We start from the raw sequence: 20,482 nt of genomic DNA on the forward strand, positions 1-20,482 counted from the left end.
GACTAAAAGCCTTTCAAAATACGCAGTCTGAAAATCCTAGTGGTTGAGCACAAATTTTTCATTTCTGTAACCTTCTAACGGTGAAGGCTTACTCCACTTGTTGAGGCTCGTACACTGTCCCAAAGCTATTAAATTCTTAACACAATACAAGCATTTCAACGAGCTTGGATCGAGCAGGCGGCTCGAAATTTCTCTTTTGCTAAGTTGGGGGCTGTTGGCTTTCCGCGGTCATATCATCTTTCCACCATACGTCTCGCCGATTAAAACCAACGGGGGTGGCATCTGTAGTATCATTAGACTCAACGCAAAGTCTGAGTCTGTGAGATCCAAAGCTCGCACCTGATTCAAATTCGAACTTAATCACGTCAACCCCGCGGTCTTTGTTGTATTCGACAGATAAATCGACAACTTGAGAGTGATCTGGAAAGGCGTTGCATAATCTCCCGTCGGGATATTTCCTATCTTTGCCTTTTGCCTGAGGGATACCTAGGTAGCCGAAAGTTATCCCTACTGTTGTTCTGTTTTGGAAAAAGGCCAAAGTTGGCTGCGATGACCGTCTCAAAACCCCCATCCAATTTTGGCCTGATGAAATAATGCTTCTGTGCTTGGTGATAGGGATCTGGACCTCGGGAACAGTGAGCAATATACTATGGCAAATGGGACCTTATTATTCTGCGCCGAATAGATCGCAATACACTGTAAAATGATCTCTGAGGGCAGTCTGAAATTCAAGCATTAAGGTGTCAATGTATAGGAAAATCTGCGAAAGAAACACAGGCCGCTGGACACCTAGGTAGAGGTGCCTATTTTGTTTGACTGCTAACTACTAGAGGTCACATGTGGACACGCCATCGATAGCGTAATAATTTTAGTTAGGGACTGGTGGTATCTCTACTCCGTATGCATGCATATTCCTCCGTAGCGTAGAAATTCCAAGTGACCGCCTCTTTCGAAATGTGAGCTGCATCTCCTAGATGGTGCATGCATTGTGGAGTAAAAGCTTACTAGTGACCGCCTCTTTTCAAAATGTGAGCTGTGTCGCCTAGATAATTATGTCGATGCCCAGGATTAGTGCTGTGGAGGTAATAAGTAGATTGACGTTATAAAGTTTGTCAATTGATCTGTACGAAATACCAAGTAATTGCTCGAGATAGGACACTAAAAATGTCATGCCGTATAGTGACTTGGGCTTATATTAGGTAGGACTAGGTGTACCCCCGGTTTTGACTAGTACTGAGATTTTCTAATATCAACATTAAGTTCCTCAACTACTATTCGACCACTAGAAAAGTTGTTGAACCTAATACAGTGAAAAGGTGGAACAGGCTTTGATTAAGTTCTTGTGTGCTATTTAACCCCCCTGCCATTTTGCTCTGCTGTCCCACTTCACGTCCCACGGCGGCTTGTTATGGATCTCAAACTGGCTCGACTCGCTCTCCCTAATGAACCTTTTTTCAGAGCGTTCTTTCAGCACTTCAAGGATTCTCCGAATCGTCCCAAATTTCATGACTTCCAACTGAATATCGATGCCCACTACACGCAGTTTCTCCAGGATGTTCACGCTACCCAGATAGGGCTCCAGTCAGCAAACTCTATGGGATGCAAAGACTGTCCCTATGTGTTTCTTCTCAATCCCTGCAACTATGAATTCGCTGTCGCAGCTTTTGCAATTCTTGCGACGGGCCGGGCCTTGGTTCCACTGGGTAAGTTTCCTAGCCATGTCTACTCGTGCAGAATTGACGACCCGGAGCAGCCCCAGCGATTATGCCGGAAGAAGCTGTGCATCTGATGCGCATGTGTCGGTCGACTACCCTTCTGATGGGGTCAACTACCTCCGAGCGTGGAAGCGAAATTATGACACATGCCGCGACTGAGGGCTACCTTGTTGACGCCTTGCTTATATGCACTAAAAGCAATCAACCTGTCGAGCCACTCATTGATGAGACCTGGGATATTGAGTCCAGTAGTCCTGGTATGATCGTATTTACGTCGGGGACATCGGGACCCCCCAAAGCTGTGGTGCACACCCGACGTCTATTCTACGTGACGTATGACCCTCACATGAACGGCGTTTCTTTGTTAAGCGGACCTCCGCAGTGGGTTGGTGGTTCTCTTAGAATTATCCTGCATACATTCTATGGATATTGCATGCACATAGTCCCCGCTGACCCGAAGATCATGTGGGAGCGCTTGCGCCAGGGAGGCATCACCTTCATGGGCAACCCTCCGATGATGTGGGGGAGATTGAGGGATTATTTCCTGCAGAACCTGGACCAACTACCGTCCTCGGAACGGGATCAATATCTACGTGGGATGCAAAATCTCCGAGCGGCAAATGTATCCGGATCAGCATTGCCTGAGCCACTTGGCAGGTTCTGGCGAGAGATGGGGAGACCGTTAACCATTTGCTATGGTGCCACGGAGCTAGGCAGGATATCTCTGAAGACTTCAAAAGATAGTGATCCTGACCTCAAGGTTTGTCTACAAAGCCCAGCCTCTTTTAAAAACATTCAAGTGCGCTTCTGACGTGTGATTCACGGTGTATAGCGCTGTATTGGTCGACCACTCCCCGGTATTTCTGTTCGACTGTCAGATGGGGACCATGGAGAATTTGAGATCAAGAACTCTACACTCTTCTCCGGGTGAGTTGCGTTTGATCCATTACAATAACTTTTTTAACTTACAGTCGCAGATATCTGAATGACCCTGTGGCAACAAAGAAAGCTTTTACCGCCGACGGATTTTATAGAACTGGTGACTGTGGCCACAAGGTGGGAGACGATTACGTCTTTGACGGCCGAGTATCATCCGACTGTTAGTCCCAAGCTACCAAACCCTCACTTCTTGCGCTAACCATTTGCTCAGTTATCAAGTTCCGCGGGTACCGAGTGCCTGTCATTGAACTGGAAACGCGATTGAACGAGGTTCACGCTGTGGTTGAAGCCTATGTCGTTCCTGTACCAGATGAGAACTATGGGTATCGCGTGGGAGTATTGATTCAGTTCGATTCCGAGAAAGCGAACCAGGTTCTGGGCATGCAATATATCCGATCCCAACTATCAGATAAAGTTCCCATGTTCATGATCCCGACTGCATTGCGGGTGTTGGCGGCTGGTGATACAGTCCCACGAACCGCGTCAGGAAAACTGATACGCAAAGCTGCGGCTGAGAAGTACTTTCTGCGTACAGATGGTCCTGGATTAGCTGATGACGTGCAGGTCTGGATTTTGAAGGCAGAGGAACTGCAGGCCCGGAACGCGTGGGACTGGGGAGGTACTCCAATGACAGTTTAGCGAGGATAAGGGGTACGGAGTTGTAACTAGCAGTAACATACGATAAAGTTCCTATATGTCCCGCTCCCTACAGAGCAAATTTCTCAACAAAGTATCAATGGGCACATTGAGCGGTAGATCTGATGCATCTCATGCTGACCGCTACTTCACGCCGATCTGGATCTGGATCTGTACATGCAATATGCACATGTGGGGCATTGTGCAGATGCATCTTTAAATCAAATGTCCGCAAAATTTTCATTACGATACATTTTTACATGCCTTCAGGGCTGATGATCTGGCATTCTGGTAGGCTTGTGGGTGTTTGGAGCTCAGTCCTGCTTCCTCCAAATCTCAACATTCTAGCTTTCTTAGCCTCATGCATCGCCCTTTTACGTCTTCTTTTGTAGCCCGTAGTTTGTCTTAGTAAACCATCGAATGCTTAAAAGGTTTTCTGAGAACAAAAAGAAGCTGATTGTGATTCCCTTTCTGCCACTCACGCATCACGATGTCTCCATCATTGGATCGATTGCCTGGTCTCCCCGATGACCCGCTCTTCGAAAGGCTCCTATATAACGCGCAAAATATCCATTCTGTGTTGATTCGGGACACAGCTGCTGGCATTGAAGCTACACCCGCCCAATTTCTTCGCGATATAATCTTCTTTCAGGATCGTATCAACATCCAGTTGGCCACGAATGGTGTCAGCGCCCACGATGTGGCGGGACATGGTGATATCTATATTTGCATTCTCGCCCCTCTCAGCTATGAGTTTCTCGTCGCCTTCTATGCCGTGATTGCACTGGGTGGTGTAGCAGTGCCCCTATGTATGGCATTCATTATCTCTTTCCATATCTGCCGCCGGCTAATAAAGATGCAGCTACAAGTATCCTCCCTGAAGAAGGTGCGTGGATTCTGAACAAGTGCCGCGCAACTTGCTTGCTTGTGGGAACCAATCAAGGGGATCTCGCCTCTCAAATCCGTTCCGAGCAACAACCTGGTCTCGACATCCCTATCGAATTGGCATTGGGCCATAACTCCCCCGCCCTTTCGTCAACGGCTACCAGAGAAAGCTTTAACCCTAATGGGCCTGGACTCGTGCTCTTCACCTCGGGGACCACAGGTCCTCCGAAAGGCGTCGTGCTTCCTCGATGCTTCTTCTTTCCCAATGTCGAACTGGACTGCACGTCTCATGATATCGCGTTGGTCTACAGACCTGTCAATGGTCTCTCCGGCATTCTCAATCTCATGGATCTGATATATGCCGGGGCCTGTGCAGAGCTTTTCCCTGGCGGCATTCAACCAGCTATCATCTGGGAGCGACTACGTCAAGGAGGCGTGACCGTGTTAGCAGGTGCCACGCGCTTCTGGCAGTTGTTGATGTTACACTACGAGGAAAACCTCAGCAGGCTCCCTTCATCCGATCTGCAGGAGTATCGCGACGGGGCACATAACTTGAGGGTTGCGTGGTTCGGGGGAGGTCTCCCATCGCCGGTCGCGCGACGATTCTGGCTGCGACTTCGCACTGGGAAGTCCTGGATCGTGAAGTATGGGTCATCGGAGACAGGACGCGAAGCATTTTCGTTTCGTTTTCGGAAGGAGGAAGAGATTGCCCAGGTCAGAGATCCCGTTATCCAAGTTGTTATTCGCAATGTGATATTAATCTTCAGTTAGCCTGTCATCGGCACTCCTCTGCCAGGTGTCACGGCGAAGTTGACCGAGGGGGATCATGGGGAGCTCTTGCTTAAGAGTCCCACCATGATGATCGGGTCAGTGCGAGCCTAGCAACCTACGAGCCATCTAACTCTATTGTGATCCTAGGTATCTTGATGATGAACAACGTACGCGCGAAACTTTCGACAATGAGGGATACTATAAGACTGGTGATCTTGTCCACCGTGAATCCAGCGGCTTATGGATTATTGATGGACGAGCGACCGTGGATTGTGAGTGAATAATAACCAAATTTCCCGCAATAACCATTGGCCACTAATCATGCTCCAGTTGTTCGGTTCAATGGCCTTCGCGTCTCGGTTAATGAAGTTGAGTCTCACGTCTGCGAACTACCCTACATCGGCGAGGCGTACGTGCTCTGTATTCCAGACCTGCAGTACGGTCAGCGGGTTGGCTGCTTGGTCCGTCGCCGGAATAAAACTGGGGACATGGATTCGCGAGAAATTTCCCTGGAGCAACTTCGAAGAGATCTTTCCGACGCCTTGTCGGTGTACAAATTACCCTCCATTCTGAAGGTGCTCGAGCCACATGCCAAACTCCCCACTAGTCCCCAAGGCAAGCTGGCGCGCAGTCAAGCGATCAAGATGTATTTTTTGGAGGATACCCAGTCTTCATGTATGGAGGTGTGGCCATTGGATGCGGAGGACCTAAGGCCAAAGAAGGCGTGGGATTGGGGTGGTGTCGCGGCATAATGACCGAGAATCTCATCGCGATGCATGAAGATCTTCAAACCAAATTATGCTTTTTCAGAAAAAGTCAATTGGACCCTCCCCTTTGAACTAGTGAATTGGTATGATGGTCACGATGATCATTCTTCTCGATGGTCTCTCTTATTACTCCGTACTCGGGCACCTATCCCTTGCATCTTCGTCTATAGTCTATTTGATGTGGAAAGTTCCATATTTTACGATCTGTTCTTGAGCTATCGATATACATTCTAGCATCCAGGGATTTTGAATAGGACTGCATCTTCCCATGTTCATTTTTTCGTGCATCTCACAACACATTCTCACTCAACCGGCTGTCCATAATCTTTCACCAGCTTTCTCAGCCATGACTGAACCAACGGATCATGAAAATCCACCAGGTATCACCGATGCAGAAGCCAAAAGTTTACGAAAAAAGCCCCTTTCGCCATCGATATTTTCACGGCCTAAAAAGATCGCAATCATCATCCTCGTATCCGCCATGACCTTCATTGGGCCGATGGGGGCGGGGATATATTATCCATCTTTAGCTCCTCTTGCCAAAGATCTCCATGTCTCGCCGAGCAAGATCAGCCTCACTCTCACTGCATACATGGTACTATTCTACCCCCACATCTAGACCCCCCCACTGGTACAGAACGAGCTAATTCGTCCCCGACAGCTCTGCCAGGCCATGTTCCCGCTACTAATCGCGGGCATGTCCGATGAGCGAGGGCGCCGACCTGTGTTAATCGTCAGTCTAGTTGTATGCATCGTCATCAATATTGGTCTCGCGCAACAGACCACCTATGCCGGACTACTGGTCCTTCGCTGCCTGCAAAGCTGCGGCAGTAGTAGTGTCTCCATTGTCTCGATGGCTACAGTGCACGATATTATTCGTCCCGCTGAGCGCAAGGACTTCCGAGTCTACACTTCGGTGGGCTATTCCATAGCTTCAGTCGTCAGTCCACTTATCGGCGGTCTTCTCTCGCAATTTTTTGGCTGGCCAAGTATTTTTTACTTTTTGGCTGCTGTTGCGGGAGTTGTGCTGCTCCTTGTCATTACCGTTCTCCCAGAAACCTGTCGGGGACAGGTCGGAAATGGTAGCGTGCCCCCAAAGCGATGGAATCGCCCTATGATGGAGCTGCTCTGGCCGCCGTCTAGTCCTCCGGAATATGACACTTGCATCCCACCAAAACGGCGATCAACCATCCTCCAAACAATCCAGATCGCGTTTCGCAAGCAAGCCTTCCTACTAATTGTATCCCAAGCAATTCTCTTTGGTGGTTCCATTGCGATAATCGTCACCATCCCGCTTGTATTCACAGCGCGATTCCACTTCAACGTCCTTCAAGTTGGCGCTACGCACCTCTCCTACGGGATAGGGGGATTCACGTCGCGTTGGATATTTGGCCCATTGATGAATGCTAATGTACAACGGCACAAGCGATTGGCTGGAGGGGGCAAGGAAACCCAATTCGGTGAACCAACGGTCTTCCATATTGAGCGAGCCCGGCTTCAGATAGTCCTTCCCACCGTATACCTGGGGGTTGCATTTGTCGTAGCCTACGGTTGGGCTCTGCACTACGACATACACGTCGCAGGTCCAATAGTGATATTGTTCTTTCTGGGAAATATGTTAACGGGTGCGAGGACACAGCTGGCAGGGCTGCTCTCGAGTCTACACGTACATCAGCCCGCCAGTGCCTCAGCCGCTAGCAATTTCTTTCGCTTCCTCTGCGGCGCAGGGGCTGCGGCCGCGGTCAATCCACTGATCAAAGCTGTGGGAACGGGCTGGATGGGAACTATGATTGCCCTGATATATCTGGGGGCTTCTAGCCTACTGTGGGTTGTATACGCACACGGACACAGATGGCGTCCAGCGGGAATACAGATCTCCAGTAGTGACGAATAAGTCGAGACGATCTATACTCGTCGACAGCTTGTATATAATGTGTTTGGACAAGCCAATGAACATACAGGAACGCTCATCCAGACCAACATTTTGAAATTCGCAACAAATATAGCACATTGCAAATTCGGACGCATCTACCCTGTCTGACCCGCATGTTGGGTTAGCCACTTGGGGCTCTTTTTCAAATATTGGTAAGATCAGTACCAACATTCTACCTGTGGGACTGTAACAAGTCAAACTCTTGGCGATATACAAGGATACCTGAAGTTGATACCTGTATTTGAGAAAAGTCCCAACCTTGAAGTGGGTAACGCAATATGCAGGATTGGCAGGATACGGAGTACTCTGTATGTGCGTAATCTATAATTACTCAGTAGTACCAATTGATCTTCAAATAGAGCTTGAACAAGACGAAATTAGTCTAGCCAATTATGTTATCCACTAGCCTTGTCGATCTCGTCGATCGTGATCAGAAGTCAGAAAGCAATTGACAGGTCATATTGCCATCTTCTACGGAGTACTCCGTACGGAATAATGTAAGCCTCTCTTCTTGGCCTACATATTGACACATTTGGCTTAGAAGTAAGGGAGGAAACTGCACATTTCATGGGTGGAAGCTTTACTCCGTACAACAAGCATCATATCTGCAGTCTCACATTGCATCCCATGTAGGATTATCGTTCGAACAGACTCCGTGTAGTAACACCCACTAAAATATTTTTTCGCACAAGCTACCTAATCTATCATCTCGTCTAACTTTCCAGCTCAGTTTATCTACCATATTGTTGCACGGCTACATCGTGTTCCATAAAGGCAACCCTCAATTGTCTAGCTAGCATGGAGCCGCCTGATCTTTATGCCCGCTTTCCCAATGACCCTTGTTTCTCTCAATTACTCACTATTACAAAGCAAAAGCGCTCTTCCATCATCGTCAACGATCCTGGATCTGGCGTGAAAGCAGATTACGATCGGCTGCTCCGCGATGTCTCGACTGTCCGGCAAGGCCTCTGCGAAAGCCTGCCGTCACACTGCGTCCGTAGCGGTAGCATCTTTAGTGAAGATCCCGTCTATGTGTGCACTCTGCTAAGCCCAAATTACACTTTCATTGTTGCTCTTCTGGCCATTTTGGCTACCGGCGGCGCGGCTGTACCTCTTTGTAAGACCTCGACAATGGGGTGGTTTAAATTGGTTTTAGAAACTAACAAATTCCAGCCACTGAGCTACTAATCGACGAGGCCTTGTCATTAATTATCAGATGCAGGGCTACATATCTAGTAGTCGATTCACAAAATGCAGAATTTGCCGAGAAGATACAGACCTATCTCCAGGAACACAACGGACACCACCTGAATATCGTCCGAATTGACCCGTCAAAAGACCCCCAGTCTGTTTCTGCGCACTACTGCACCATTGATCATGATACAAAGTTCTCGCCAGAAAGAGTCAGCTTGATTCTCTTCTCTTCTGGCACCACCGGGCCGCCAAAGGCGATAGTTCATAGCCGGCGCGTCTTTTATCACGCGCAAGACCTACTGCCGCCCCGAGAAGACGGCCAGGATATATTTCTCGTGTACCGCACAGTCATCAGCGCAGCGGGAGTTCTTCCACTGGTCCGATACATCTTGACCGGTGTTCAGCTGGAGATCTTTAATCAGAAGTGGGATGCCGCGCTCATGTGGGAGCGGCTGCGTAAGGGTGATCTGACCATTTTTATCGGCGCCCCGTCTATTTGGCTCAAGCTTATGCGGCACTATGAGTCTTATATCATGCATCTTCCAGAAGAGGAGCGTGCATCTTACGTCCAAGGTTTGCAGGGTCTGCGTGTAGCGGTGACCATCGGAGCCTCCGCTATGCCCGACTTGAAGCGATTCTGGTGGGATCTGCGTGGTGGGCGAGCGCTGCAAAATTCATATGGTAGCACTGAGCTGGGCTGCTCCATGATCAAATCCTCGATTGACGAGCCGCCGGAAAACTTCGACGTAAGTCTGCAATGGGCTGGACTTGCCGATTCTTGTTAGCTGTGATTGAAAAGGTCTGACAAAACTCGGCAAATAGAGGCCAACCCTCGGAAAACCGAAAGAAGGGTTTGATGTGAAGCTCTCTAATGGAACTCATGGAGAGATCCTCGTTCGGTCTCCGTTTGTGTTTGCTGGGTAAGATATTGCCCGATCGTGGATAGAAAGATACCATCCAAATATCCTGCACTCTGCTCATCGATGTATAGCTACCTGGATGATTCGATGAAAGTCACGACATCTTCGGTCCTTGACGAAGAAGGATACTTCCACACCGGAGACATTGCACACATGGAAGGCGATGACTTCGTGATGGATGGCCGCTTAGGAACCGACTGTTAGTATTGATCGCCTGGTATTGGTGCACCAGAGACTAATCTTCTATGAACTACGCACAGTCATAAAAACTATTTACGGATTTCGAGTCCCCAGACTCTCGGTGGAAGCACAAATATCGCAACTTCCCCACATCATCGAAGCTTTTGTCGTGCCAGTGCCCGACCCTACATGCGTAAATCGTATCGGAGCTATCGTTCACTCGAAGTCTAGCGATCTCAACCTTGATGAGCTTCGCGAAGAACTATCACCTTATCTGCCGTTGTACCAACTACCGACGATCCTATGCGTGCTGAGAGGTGGCGAAGATATCCCCAGAACGCACACAAACAAGCTTGACGTCAAGAAGGCTGCGGAGAAATTCTTTCCCTCGAAATCTCTGTGCTCGCTAGACTCATGCTCGGGCAATGTCCAAATCTATGATATTGGTAAATTGAAAGACATGAAATCGGAGCGGCCGTGGGATTGGGCTGGAATGCAGAGCTAGGCCGTTTGAAAGAAATGCGTGGGTGAAGCCCAATCGGTATAGCCACGGAGCTGTGGGATTTCTCTCCCAGATCATTGATTGGTAGACATTGCATGGGAATGAAATGACGATTGGCGAACCCTATTTAAAGATTTCTCTACGACAATCATCTTGAATCGACAGTTTATGTTTGGAATGCTGCAGTGAGTACGGAGTACAGAGTATGGAATCACCCAGTTGGCCTACGTATTCCAATTCTTCACTTTGGACTGTACTCCGTGCTCCGTATTTTTAGACCCATAGTCTTTATTAGTGTAAAATGTGATCGAGCAGGCAGCTGTGGGGCCAACTTAAAAGACCGATAGTTCGAAGGAATACGAGATGGGCAGGTAACTAGTAGGTGGTGCAGTATGCAAGTCAACAGGATAGGATCTCGTTGAATCTGGTTGAAAATGCCTGCTGCAGATCGCCGGGAAAATCATACCTGTTAAATGCAAAAATGCCAAATTAATTCGGATTGGAGCGAGATATTTTAGCCTCTCAGAACCTTCTATCCGATAATGCCAAAGTCTTAACCCTAAATCCATACATAGCAGCATGGATTTCAAGCAAGCTAGATAGGGGTAATTGTGAACATCAACATCATTATCAACCTGAATCCATAGCAATAGCGTGCCAACTACCGAATACCAAGGTGAATACACGTAAGAATTCTTCCTGTGCTAAGTGCTAAGTGCTAAGCTGCACGCTAGTTCCACAAAGCAAGGGGTCTCATCGTGAATGCTACTTCTGGGCGATTCCCGAGGTCGAATTTTACGCCTTGAGGAGCTAGGAGTTTTGTGGAAGTTGATCGTCAGCTTTCATCACAAGCCTTAACATTCCAGCTAGCCTCCTGGATTTTTGCACTCGCTTTGCTTGGCAGATCCTGCAAGATCAACCGTACTAGCTACTCCGTAAATGGATTTGTTTACAGGTCGCGCCAGACAATCCACTGCAATCATCTGCAATAGAGAGGGGGGAGGGGGGGGGGGGAGAACACAAATGAATATCTGCTATTTTGGATTTAACAAGCTGATCTTCCGAAACAATTCTCACAAGGTTCTTTCAAGATCCACTTGGGCAGGGTTCGTGTTATGTGAGGTCAACCGTGGACTCGATGGATCATAATATGTATATAACAACAGCATCGATGCAGAATCCTCAGATGTGATTTCCCGTGGTTTATCCATTAGCATGTATTGCTGTTAATTTCAAAGAAAAAAGGCCATGTCTCAACCAGTCAACTACCCAATTGCCAATTTGTCGACCATTCGGGTCTCCGATTTGCGAAATGGATCTCCTTCAGCTGCCAACGAAGTCGTCAGGGCTGCCAAACAAGACGGGGTATTTTATTTGGATTTCGCAGACAGCAAGGAACTTCCCTGCACAGACATAATCCGGGACGTACAGGCATTCAGCCGAGAGCTGTTTCAGCTTGGGTTCGATCAGAAGATGGAATTCGACGTTGATCGACTGGCGCCGTTCAAGACCAATGGGTATACTCGCTCATCGCGACCCCCTATGCACGAGCTAATGGTGGCACTAGGTACAAGCCTATCGGTCGCAACGTCGGGGGGATCGCTGGTCAAAGTGATGGATTTGAAAGCTACGCCGTAAGCTAGCGATGCTTCAATTCTATTAGTCATGGACTATAATGACCGGTCACAACAGCTTCCATGCAGCAGTATCATCGCTGAACAACCGGACAACTTCCCTCGGCCGGGTATCGTCGACTCACACATAGTCACCTTGCGTGATTTTACCTCCTGGTGCCATGAGATTGCACAATCGATTTTCCGAACCTTATCAAAGGCTCTCGATCTCCCACAGGAAGTCGCGCTGGAGACCTTGCACAATCCCACCGCTTCGCACAACATTATTCGCCTCCTGCGATATGAGAAAAATGCGTCCCCCGATACACTTCGCGTGCCCCAAGCTGCCCACACCGACCTGGGTTCCCTGACATTCTTGTTCACGGACAGTCCCGGATTACAGATGCGTGCGCGGGACGGCAACGAGTGGGAATATGTCATACCCAAGGAGAACTGCGCGATAGTCAATCTGGGCGATGCAATGAGCATGTGGACGGAAGGGGCTTTGCGAAGTGTTCTTCACCGAGTGGCATCCATGCCGGGACAGGGAATGAACGAGCGCTACAGCTTTGCTTTACTGATGAGACCGATTAATACGGCTCCTATGTGCTCTCTTCTCCATGAGGCGGTGCCGGATGGGCACCTTCGTTGCGAAGAGTGGATCAGTGCCAAGTTCAAGGCCTTGAGAGGGAACAAAGACGGTGGTTCCCTTCGTTCTATGTGTCGTGACGCAGAGATCAGGGCTGGTCGACTTGCAACGGTCTAAACGGACGATTGCACTTCTTTGGGACTAGAGATATGAAGTAAGGCTCAATTCTCGCCTGAGTACACTTTTAGAATCTTGTATGAACCAATTGTATGATAAGACTTCGCTTTCGCTCGATACGCTGCATCCCACATTCCTAACCAAAATGCTGTTGAGGGATTAGGATAGGATCGTAGAGATAAATGGTTCGTTTTTCTCTTTCTCTCTCTCTCTCTTCCCTTTTCTTCCTCATCCACACATATTCATTACGAAATTACACAACAATTCCGTGTTTCTTTGTTTTGTTCTCTAGAGGTTATGAGCACCTTCTAGTCCGTTGATTTCAGAATAATCAACGATCTGTTTTCTCTGATTTACAGAGACCCTTCGAACTCATATTTGGGGACATTAGCCACCAAAAATGGCCGATGTTAACCTGGATAATGTGCTGCAGGCTATCAGCCAAAGCAAGCTCTCAACTGGCGTCTATTGCTCATAGAGGACTCCGTGCTCCAATTCATGCTCCATGCTGGCGCGAACAAAGGCTGCGGATCCCAGTACGCTATTGTATACGAGCGGTTGCTTGGTATAGTACTAAAATCACATTTGGTCAGTTTCTTTCATCTCGAAAGTGCCCAAATATCACCATAAACGATTTTTCCCGTTTGCATTCGTACCTCGTAGCTAGCGGTGGAGTTCAAGCTGCACACACCCACGGTTCCGTTGTAGCTTAGGGTACCGTCTTGATTCTCCACGACGAATCTGTCCACAAGTGTGCGATAGGCCCGAGTGGCGACGCTGGTATAATTTGCCCGGAGATGAGCAACGGGGTTTCGAGAGGGGGGCTCTTGGGGGTTCTGGTCTTGCAGAAGGCCAAGTCGCACTCCCTTGTAGAGGGCATAGGTGAACATGGCAGACCCACTAGCTTCAATGTAGTTGCCTGTTCGTCCGGGGGAGGACATTACTTGCCACCAGCAGCCAGACGCCGGATCCACTGCTCGGACGACAGCGTTGGCGAGGTCAACGAATCGTGCACGCCATGTCGCCACCCGGGAGTCCATGAGCGGGAGCTCTAGAAGGTCAACCAATCCCATCATGAACCAGCCGAGCGAACGATCCCAGACGATTGGACTGGCGCCAGTCGTAGGGTTGGCCCAGGAGGCGGTCTTGGCTGCATCATATCCATGGAAAAGAAGACCCGTCGTGTTATCATAACAATGCTCCCACAAGAGTTCGATCTGATGGAAGAGGTCATTGTTGACCTCGGTCATGTTGGCAATATCCATAGTCGCGGTATACAAGGGGTAGAATGATAACAGTGAGAACATTCCATCCAAATAGCTCCAATTTGGATAGACAAAATACCACAGTCCGCCTGCCTCAGTATCAGCAAAGAAAAAGAGCTTGGCAAAGTCGACGGGTAGGTGACAATAACGAAGGGATAGGGCCATGAATGGCAAGAGAATAATTACCGAATATATTGCGCGGCTGCAGATCAATGGAGGTACGCAGAGCAGCAAGTGTCTTCTTGTAGGTGTTGTTCCCAGTCTCGTCATATCTAAGGTCCCGGTTTTGACTTGATTAGGAAACCCATGCGGGCCGAAAGGGTTGTTGCATCAAGAACGTACAGGTACAACAGTCCTCTACCCACCGAGAGGCGGTCGAGAGGAAGCCTGGCATCTTTGGTTGCATTATCAACCACGTCAACAACACTGTCAACGCTTCCGCTGACGTAGATATTCCAGTTTTGCTCGATGTAACGACCCGAAGGCGATTTTATTAGTTCCATGAGGGCAGTCTGGAAAATCCCGACCTGCAAAACCGATGATACATCGGTTTGGTTTTCGAGAATGGCCTGTCCACGCGAGATGATGCTGTCGGCCATTCGAGCCGAGTAGGGGCGTGCAGTGGCGCTGGCGGACGCAGACACTCCATTGTTGGGTTGATTGAAGAGCAGTACGAACAATATGGGGAAGAACGAAACTAGTGGGCTTCGCAATGCCATTTTCTTGGATTCACCTCACTCTTACGCACAATGGTAGGCTTGTCAAAATTGCGGTCGGATGGATAGGATGGATTTGCGGTTCAACCTCCGAGACTCCAGGGCTGGCGCGTGTGGAGGCCTCAGTTGGAGCTGCCATGATGGGCCAATCATATTCAGGTTTAGTTATACAGTAGACCCGTGTCGTAGCAGATCGGGGCATGATCTTCATTTGCAAGGCACTTGAAATTTATCGACCCTGGGAAAAGGGGTTTGCTCCACACGTAATGATATGTTTTTCCTCAATCTTCTATTGGTGGTATATTGCACCTACCTCACGCGCGTGAGACTTAGGTGAGGTTATAAATGGGCTTGTACGACGTTGTGAATAACGCTTTCTTGAGTATGAGAACAACACCTTACCGCGAACATATCGGCCCGATATTAATCCGGAACATCAATATCCTGCGACTGCAGTGTTCCCGGGTTCGACGACCTGGTTAACATTATAATATCACAAGATGGATGTGAATCCACAGACAAGGGTCAAAAGATCGAAGTGCAGATCAAGCTTCTGTGTGACAATCGGAGTGACGTCCTAACCCCCCCCCCTCAGCCAGCGATGCCAGTCAAGCACAACAGGCGGTTATATCGAGCAACCGTCGAAAGTGACTCGGTCTAGTAGATTTAATGGGCTTGATTAGAGATCCGCAAAGCTCACAAATGGCCCCGAAACCCTGGCCCAAAGCCCAGCCCCGAGTGGGCTGCGGGCCCAGTTTTCGAGGCTCAACCCAACCTAGGGCCCATCAATGCGGGCTCAGCTCGACAGTAGTATAGCTGACCAAAAGAACAATTTTCAATCTAATGGCAAGCAATGCGAAATTCAGCCTCTTCTCGGAGTACCACGTTTAGTTCGATGATGTTCAGGTCGACGATAGTGTTACAGAGATCGACCAGGAGAGGACAACCCAATCACTAGTTAATGAGTGCCTTAGAGTCGTTCTCGAAGTCGGCTTGACAATTACACTCTTCGTCACTCTTTTCAGGCCCCACCGCCAAGGCCTTAGCGCAGATCAAGTATTAAGCAGGCCGCATTAAATTGATGGGCATCATAAAAGGCACTTAGTATGGTATTGTATAATGCCATCACCACTTACTTTCTGAAACTTCTCCCTATCTTTCTGAAACGAACAGTAATGGACGACCGCTCACAGCGCGGCTCATGCCCCAGAAGTCCTCTTCTATCGACGACTGAACGGACCGAGTTCGGCACCCTAGGATGCATTGTCTACGGCTACCCTCCCACTGGTGGGGTTCTCATCAAAGAGGCTGACCTTCTCGATATGCTTTTCCTATCGCTCTCCCGCTTTCATGCATCGCAGCGCTCACCCAGTGCCGACGAAGAAGACAGATTCTGTAATCTCATGCGACGGACTGGTGCGACGTTGTGGCCGAGTAAAGAGTGTTGCATCGAGGTGGAGTTAGGCTGGAGCTGTTTCACTCCGTATTGGACATTCCAACTGATGCTACTCGTCTTGTGAGAATATTTCACGAATCGTTCCGGGACTTCCTCATTCGTCCTGACCCGGAAGACGTTTACGAATTTTTTATTTATGAGAGGGTCACTCACAAGAAGCTTGCAGATAGATGTATTCAGCTGCTCACCGAGGGTAGCTATCTGAAAAAAAGACATCTGTGGACTTCACCAGGGAAATCTCGTACGGCCGTCGATCAGCAAACGATTGACCGGTGCCTGCTATCAGAGGCTCAATATGCATGCTTTTACAGGGTGCGTCACATGAAGAGTAGCAGAGTAAAACTTATCGATAAATCAAGCCAATTTTGAGAACGACTGTATGCTATGCGTGGGTACATTGTAAGGAATGAAAAGAAGGAGATTGCGTACATATCAGAAGAATGACCGCTATATCTCATTTCGGATAGTATATATTCGAAAAAGTTTGTAATGAAGCGGGCCTCTGATGTATGCAGGAGTGCAGGGTGGAGAAATAGTTGCAGTCAGAGAGGTATTTAAAGATCGGCTATTTACCTCGTCGATGATATTACCGATCCGCCTAAGATCGACAATATAAATGTCGGCGCCGTCCGATTAGCCCTTAATCTAGTGGGTTGCTAGGGGAGCTCTAGATCCTGCTAGGTCTATCGCAGAAAGGCTATATTTATATCTATGAATATTAGACCCCATTACGAGGGTCTTGGGATTTAGGTAGATTCGAGAAATAGAATGGAGAAGGCAGTGATATCGGTTCAATGCTAAACTAATCGCTGGAGTCCCAAACTCCAGCCTCTAGACTGTTTGAATATAAATGTGGAATTATATGAGGTCATGTAACCTCGCACTGCGAGGTTCAAGCCTCCTGCCAGTTCGCTCATACGAAGTGGTTACCTCGCAGTTTCACATAGACTGTGAGACATGCTATCAGCGCTTGGGTCCTGACACCCACTCGGCAGAGGAAATGCGTTACGTACAGGTACCTAGGTAGTAATGTGACCAATATAATGCTCCTATTGTTTGCCGTATGTAGCCAGTACTCGGTCAATTATATCCGCTGCCCAAAGACATTTCTCATCCTGGAACCGTGGTGTTATGACCTGGATAGCACAAGGGGCTCCATCTACTTCCTCGGGGTGATCTGAGATTTATTAGCACCGCGTTATATCAAAGAGACCAAGAACTCACAGTCTGGCTGCACATCGTCTGATGTTGTCATAGGCTCAGGATCAAGCTCCTTAGATGCCTGACCAAATGGAATAATACAAGCGGGATACTACAGAACGCCTTGGTTAGCTGAATCTCACAGCAGAAAAATAACAACAACAACTCACATCCAACAAATTCCACATCACCGTATAAGGTGGCCAGCCATAAGTATCATACCCAACCGCCGTATTCTGAGCCCCAGGAGCTAAGATAACATCAAGCTTCTCATCGATCCAAGTCTGCCTCCAAGCATCAAGAACCTTCGACCGAGCCTCATGCAACGCCTGAATAGTCTCAAACGGCCCAAGCCCCTGCTCAACAGGGAACGGTCCAGAAAACATCGGCGCCGCAGCCTTAGCAACAGACGCCACAACAGGCTCGCCACTAGCAGCAATAAGATCGTCATGCGGACCATATATGAAATACTGGAAAGCAAGACGCGAAGCATACGCCACACTCTGCTCATCAGCACCACCATCAAGTCGAACAATACGATGCCCCGCACGAGTCAGCGCATTGACAGCCCGATCCAAAGCTCGCCTCACAGGCGGATGAAGAGGGAAATGCTTATCCTCTGCGAGAACACCGATTGTCAGGCTTCTGTTAGTATCGTCGCGAGCATTCCACGGCGCACTGACAGCGCCGGCATCATACTCCCAAGCCTGGCCATCGCCGACAACAGATCTCATCAGTAGTCTCAGGTCACAGATACTGTGTGCCAGTGGACCCGCCGCGGGTATTAGTCCAGGGATTCCTTCCATGGCACCGGATACTTGTCCACCAAATGGGATGCGGTTGATGGTCGGCTTGAAGCCGTAGACGCCACAGCATAGCGCGGGGATGCGGATCGAGCCTGCGATATCTGTTCCCATGCCCAGGATGGAACCGCGGAATGCGACGAGCGCGCCTTCGCCTCCGCTCGATCCACCTGCTGTGAGGGCTGTGTTGTGCGGGTTGAGCGTGCGGCCGAAGATATTGTTCTCCGAGTCTGCTGTCTGGGTACTGTAAATTTGGGCTTTTGGAAATATTCCAGGATATTGCTTACCATCATTGTTTGCGGGATGTTGGTCTTCACGTATAGTACTGCACCGAGATGCAGCAACATCTTGACAAGCGCGGAGTTTTTCTTCGCAGGCTCGTCTTTCAGCAAAGCGACGAATCCAACAGTCGACTGCACGCCCTCAACACAGAAGCTATCCTTGATACTGATCGGCAGGCCGTGCAGAGGCCCGACGGGCTTTCCCTCCCGCTTGAGGTAATTATCCAGATACTGGGCGCGCTCCAGCGCCTGAGAGAAGAATGTCTCTGTGAGACACGATGTCTGCAACATACATCGATCAGCAAGACATTCGGATATGACTTTCATTTATTGAAAACACTCACCAGTTGCTGCGCAATAGCGGCTCTCTTACAAAACGCCGTCGTAACATCCAGCGAGCTCATATTTCCAGAGGCCAACTTGACCAATAACTGACTCGCGGTATAATTCTCAGTAACATCCAATTCGAGCTCCGACAAGAGCCCACTGCGGCGGGGAATATCGGCCTCGATTAAACGTGGGGTTTGCTTTGCGGATGCGAGTAGATCTGCGCTCAGTCTCCAGTCTGTGGGGATCTTCTGTTCGCATTCTTGTTTCTTGGTTGCGACAAGGTCTTGCCAGTTGGTTCCGGCCATTTTGAAATGCATGTGATCTTTTGTGAGGCTGGTTATGATTATAATTTGATGCTAATTGTTCATTCTGTATCTAGGATGGATCGTCTCTTTATGTACGGGGTATTTGAGCTGCACATCTGCAGAGCCTTGGCAACTTGTCCACTTCTTGGACCGCCTTGATTGAAGTGTGTCGACTTGCCTATTTGGGATAGCTTGCTGTAGCCGAGGTTGGAATTGTATATCTCTGAATTGACGTACGATATTGCATGCGATAACAGTGCAACTGATGATAGGATTACCATGTTGGGATTATCTATGACTCCTTTATCAATCAATTCTCCATCCTCGTTGCAATCTTTCTCATTTGCTATCTTGTGAATCGATATTGCGGCGAACTCAAAAATCATAATTTTCCCTTCGTTTATTGATGAAAATGATTATTATAGCCCCGGATTTATTTTCAAAAAACTCAAGAATTACACATGAATATTATTGTCTGTGGCTGATTCAGTAGATTCTAAACTTGTACTCCGTATACTTTCTACCTAGACCTGATCGGCAAATCCACCCCTCCATCTGCCGGAACCTAACCCTCAACCCCTTCACTTCGCCACCACATCCTCCGGCTTCACATCAGGGAAATTAGTCAAATAATAAGCATCGATCCAGATCTTCTCGCCCTCGCAACACATAACCCCCAAGCACACCAGCCCATTCAGCCAGTTGTACGGGCCCGGCCCGGCCTCAATGCGCAGATGCGAAAAGAACTCAACATCGTCCTGAGAAACTGTCGCAGGAGGCACAATCTCGGGATTCTCCTCGACGGACTTTGCATACCTCGTTCCTGGGCCGGGGCGGTATAGGCCGTGCGCGCGGATGTAGAGGTATTGATTGTCGGATGTGCGGACGGTGTAGCGGGCGTCGAGGGTCATGGACTGTGCAGAGTTAGCGAATCGAGCTTGTCAGCTTTGAATGGAGAAGAACAGGAAGAGAGCTTCTGGAACTCACGTGTGTTCCTTTCACAACGGTTGCCCAGTCTGCACCTCCCAATGGCAGAATTTCCCCTTCAATGCCTGGGCCTTTGACACTCCCGCGCACAATGTTGGCAATGCTGCGGATTGTGCCACTGTTGTGGGGGGCTCCAATGTTAATCTCTTCTTTTGCAATGTCGCATTCTAGTCTGTATAGCCAGGACAGTGAGGGTTGACGCATAGTTGGGCCATTGGGGAATACACCATTCCCGGGAGATGTGGTGGTAGACATAATTTGGATAGTCAACGAGAATTGGGGTGTTCAAGATGTTCAAACGTAAAAGTAAGGCGTCCT

General features: G+C 48.8%; 9 protein-coding genes across 9 annotated transcripts; 6 read left to right on the forward strand and 3 right to left on the reverse strand.

Moving 5' to 3' along the window:
• Window positions 1-1,408: 1,408 nt before the first annotated feature.
• On the forward strand, window positions 1,409-3,293 carry N7529_008246 (class I adenylate-forming enzyme family protein; the record flags this gene model as incomplete). Its single annotated transcript, XM_057243773.1, has 5 exons — window positions 1,409-1,703; window positions 1,754-2,475; window positions 2,548-2,642; window positions 2,693-2,814; window positions 2,866-3,293. 5 exons carry the CDS (start codon window positions 1,409-1,411, stop codon window positions 3,291-3,293), a joined length of 1,662 nt encoding a protein of 553 aa, XP_057095311.1.
• A 487-nt stretch (window positions 3,294-3,780) lies between these two features.
• N7529_008247 (class I adenylate-forming enzyme family protein) lies at window positions 3,781-5,698 on the forward strand (the record flags this gene model as incomplete). The annotated part of the gene is made up of 5 exons (XM_057243774.1): window positions 3,781-4,099; window positions 4,153-4,889; window positions 4,947-5,041; window positions 5,094-5,218; window positions 5,277-5,698. 5 exons carry the CDS (start codon window positions 3,781-3,783, stop codon window positions 5,696-5,698), a joined length of 1,698 nt encoding a protein of 565 aa, XP_057095312.1.
• Window positions 5,699-6,059: 361 nt separating this feature from the next.
• N7529_008248 (uncharacterized protein) lies at window positions 6,060-7,607 on the forward strand (the record flags this gene model as incomplete). The annotated part of the gene is made up of 2 exons (XM_057243775.1): window positions 6,060-6,308; window positions 6,333-7,607. 2 exons carry the CDS (start codon window positions 6,060-6,062, stop codon window positions 7,605-7,607), a joined length of 1,524 nt encoding a protein of 507 aa, XP_057095313.1.
• Window positions 7,608-8,444: 837 nt separating this feature from the next.
• Window positions 8,445-10,445, forward strand: N7529_008249 (class I adenylate-forming enzyme family protein; the record flags this gene model as incomplete). The annotated part of the gene is made up of 5 exons (XM_057243776.1): window positions 8,445-8,763; window positions 8,820-9,586; window positions 9,663-9,760; window positions 9,832-9,959; window positions 10,021-10,445. The coding sequence occupies 5 exons, from the start codon at window positions 8,445-8,447 to the stop codon at window positions 10,443-10,445; spliced, it is 1,737 nt and encodes a 578-aa protein (XP_057095314.1).
• A 1,245-nt stretch (window positions 10,446-11,690) lies between these two features.
• On the forward strand, window positions 11,691-12,821 carry N7529_008250 (uncharacterized protein; the record flags this gene model as incomplete). The annotated part of the gene is made up of 3 exons (XM_057243777.1): window positions 11,691-11,959; window positions 12,010-12,076; window positions 12,135-12,821. The coding sequence occupies 3 exons, from the start codon at window positions 11,691-11,693 to the stop codon at window positions 12,819-12,821; spliced, it is 1,023 nt and encodes a 340-aa protein (XP_057095315.1).
• Window positions 12,822-13,286: 465 nt separating this feature from the next.
• N7529_008251 (uncharacterized protein) lies at window positions 13,287-14,685 on the reverse strand (the record flags this gene model as incomplete). The annotated part of the gene is made up of 4 exons (XM_057243778.1): window positions 13,287-13,394; window positions 13,478-14,175; window positions 14,273-14,358; window positions 14,429-14,685. The coding sequence occupies 4 exons, from the start codon at window positions 14,683-14,685 to the stop codon at window positions 13,287-13,289; spliced, it is 1,149 nt and encodes a 382-aa protein (XP_057095316.1).
• A 1,292-nt stretch (window positions 14,686-15,977) lies between these two features.
• N7529_008252 (uncharacterized protein) lies at window positions 15,978-16,322 on the forward strand (the record flags this gene model as incomplete). The annotated part of the gene is made up of 1 exon (XM_057243779.1): window positions 15,978-16,322. One exon carries the CDS (start codon window positions 15,978-15,980, stop codon window positions 16,320-16,322), a length of 345 nt encoding a protein of 114 aa, XP_057095317.1.
• Window positions 16,323-17,307: 985 nt separating this feature from the next.
• Window positions 17,308-19,177, reverse strand: gmdB (general amidase GmdB; the record flags this gene model as incomplete). Its single annotated transcript, XM_057243780.1, has 5 exons — window positions 17,308-17,435; window positions 17,483-17,570; window positions 17,629-18,498; window positions 18,549-18,824; window positions 18,887-19,177. 5 exons carry the CDS (start codon window positions 19,175-19,177, stop codon window positions 17,308-17,310), a joined length of 1,653 nt encoding a protein of 550 aa, XP_057095318.1.
• A 581-nt stretch (window positions 19,178-19,758) lies between these two features.
• Window positions 19,759-20,419, reverse strand: N7529_008254 (DUF3237 domain-containing protein; the record flags this gene model as incomplete). The annotated part of the gene is made up of 2 exons (XM_057243781.1): window positions 19,759-20,091; window positions 20,165-20,419. 2 exons carry the CDS (start codon window positions 20,417-20,419, stop codon window positions 19,759-19,761), a joined length of 588 nt encoding a protein of 195 aa, XP_057095319.1.
• Window positions 20,420-20,482: the final 63 nt, after the last annotated feature.

Source organism: Penicillium soppii (assembly GCF_028829465.1).
Source record: "Penicillium soppii strain IBT 18220 chromosome Unknown utg000006l, whole genome shotgun sequence".
Taxonomy (NCBI): domain Eukaryota; kingdom Fungi; phylum Ascomycota; class Eurotiomycetes; order Eurotiales; family Aspergillaceae; genus Penicillium; species Penicillium soppii.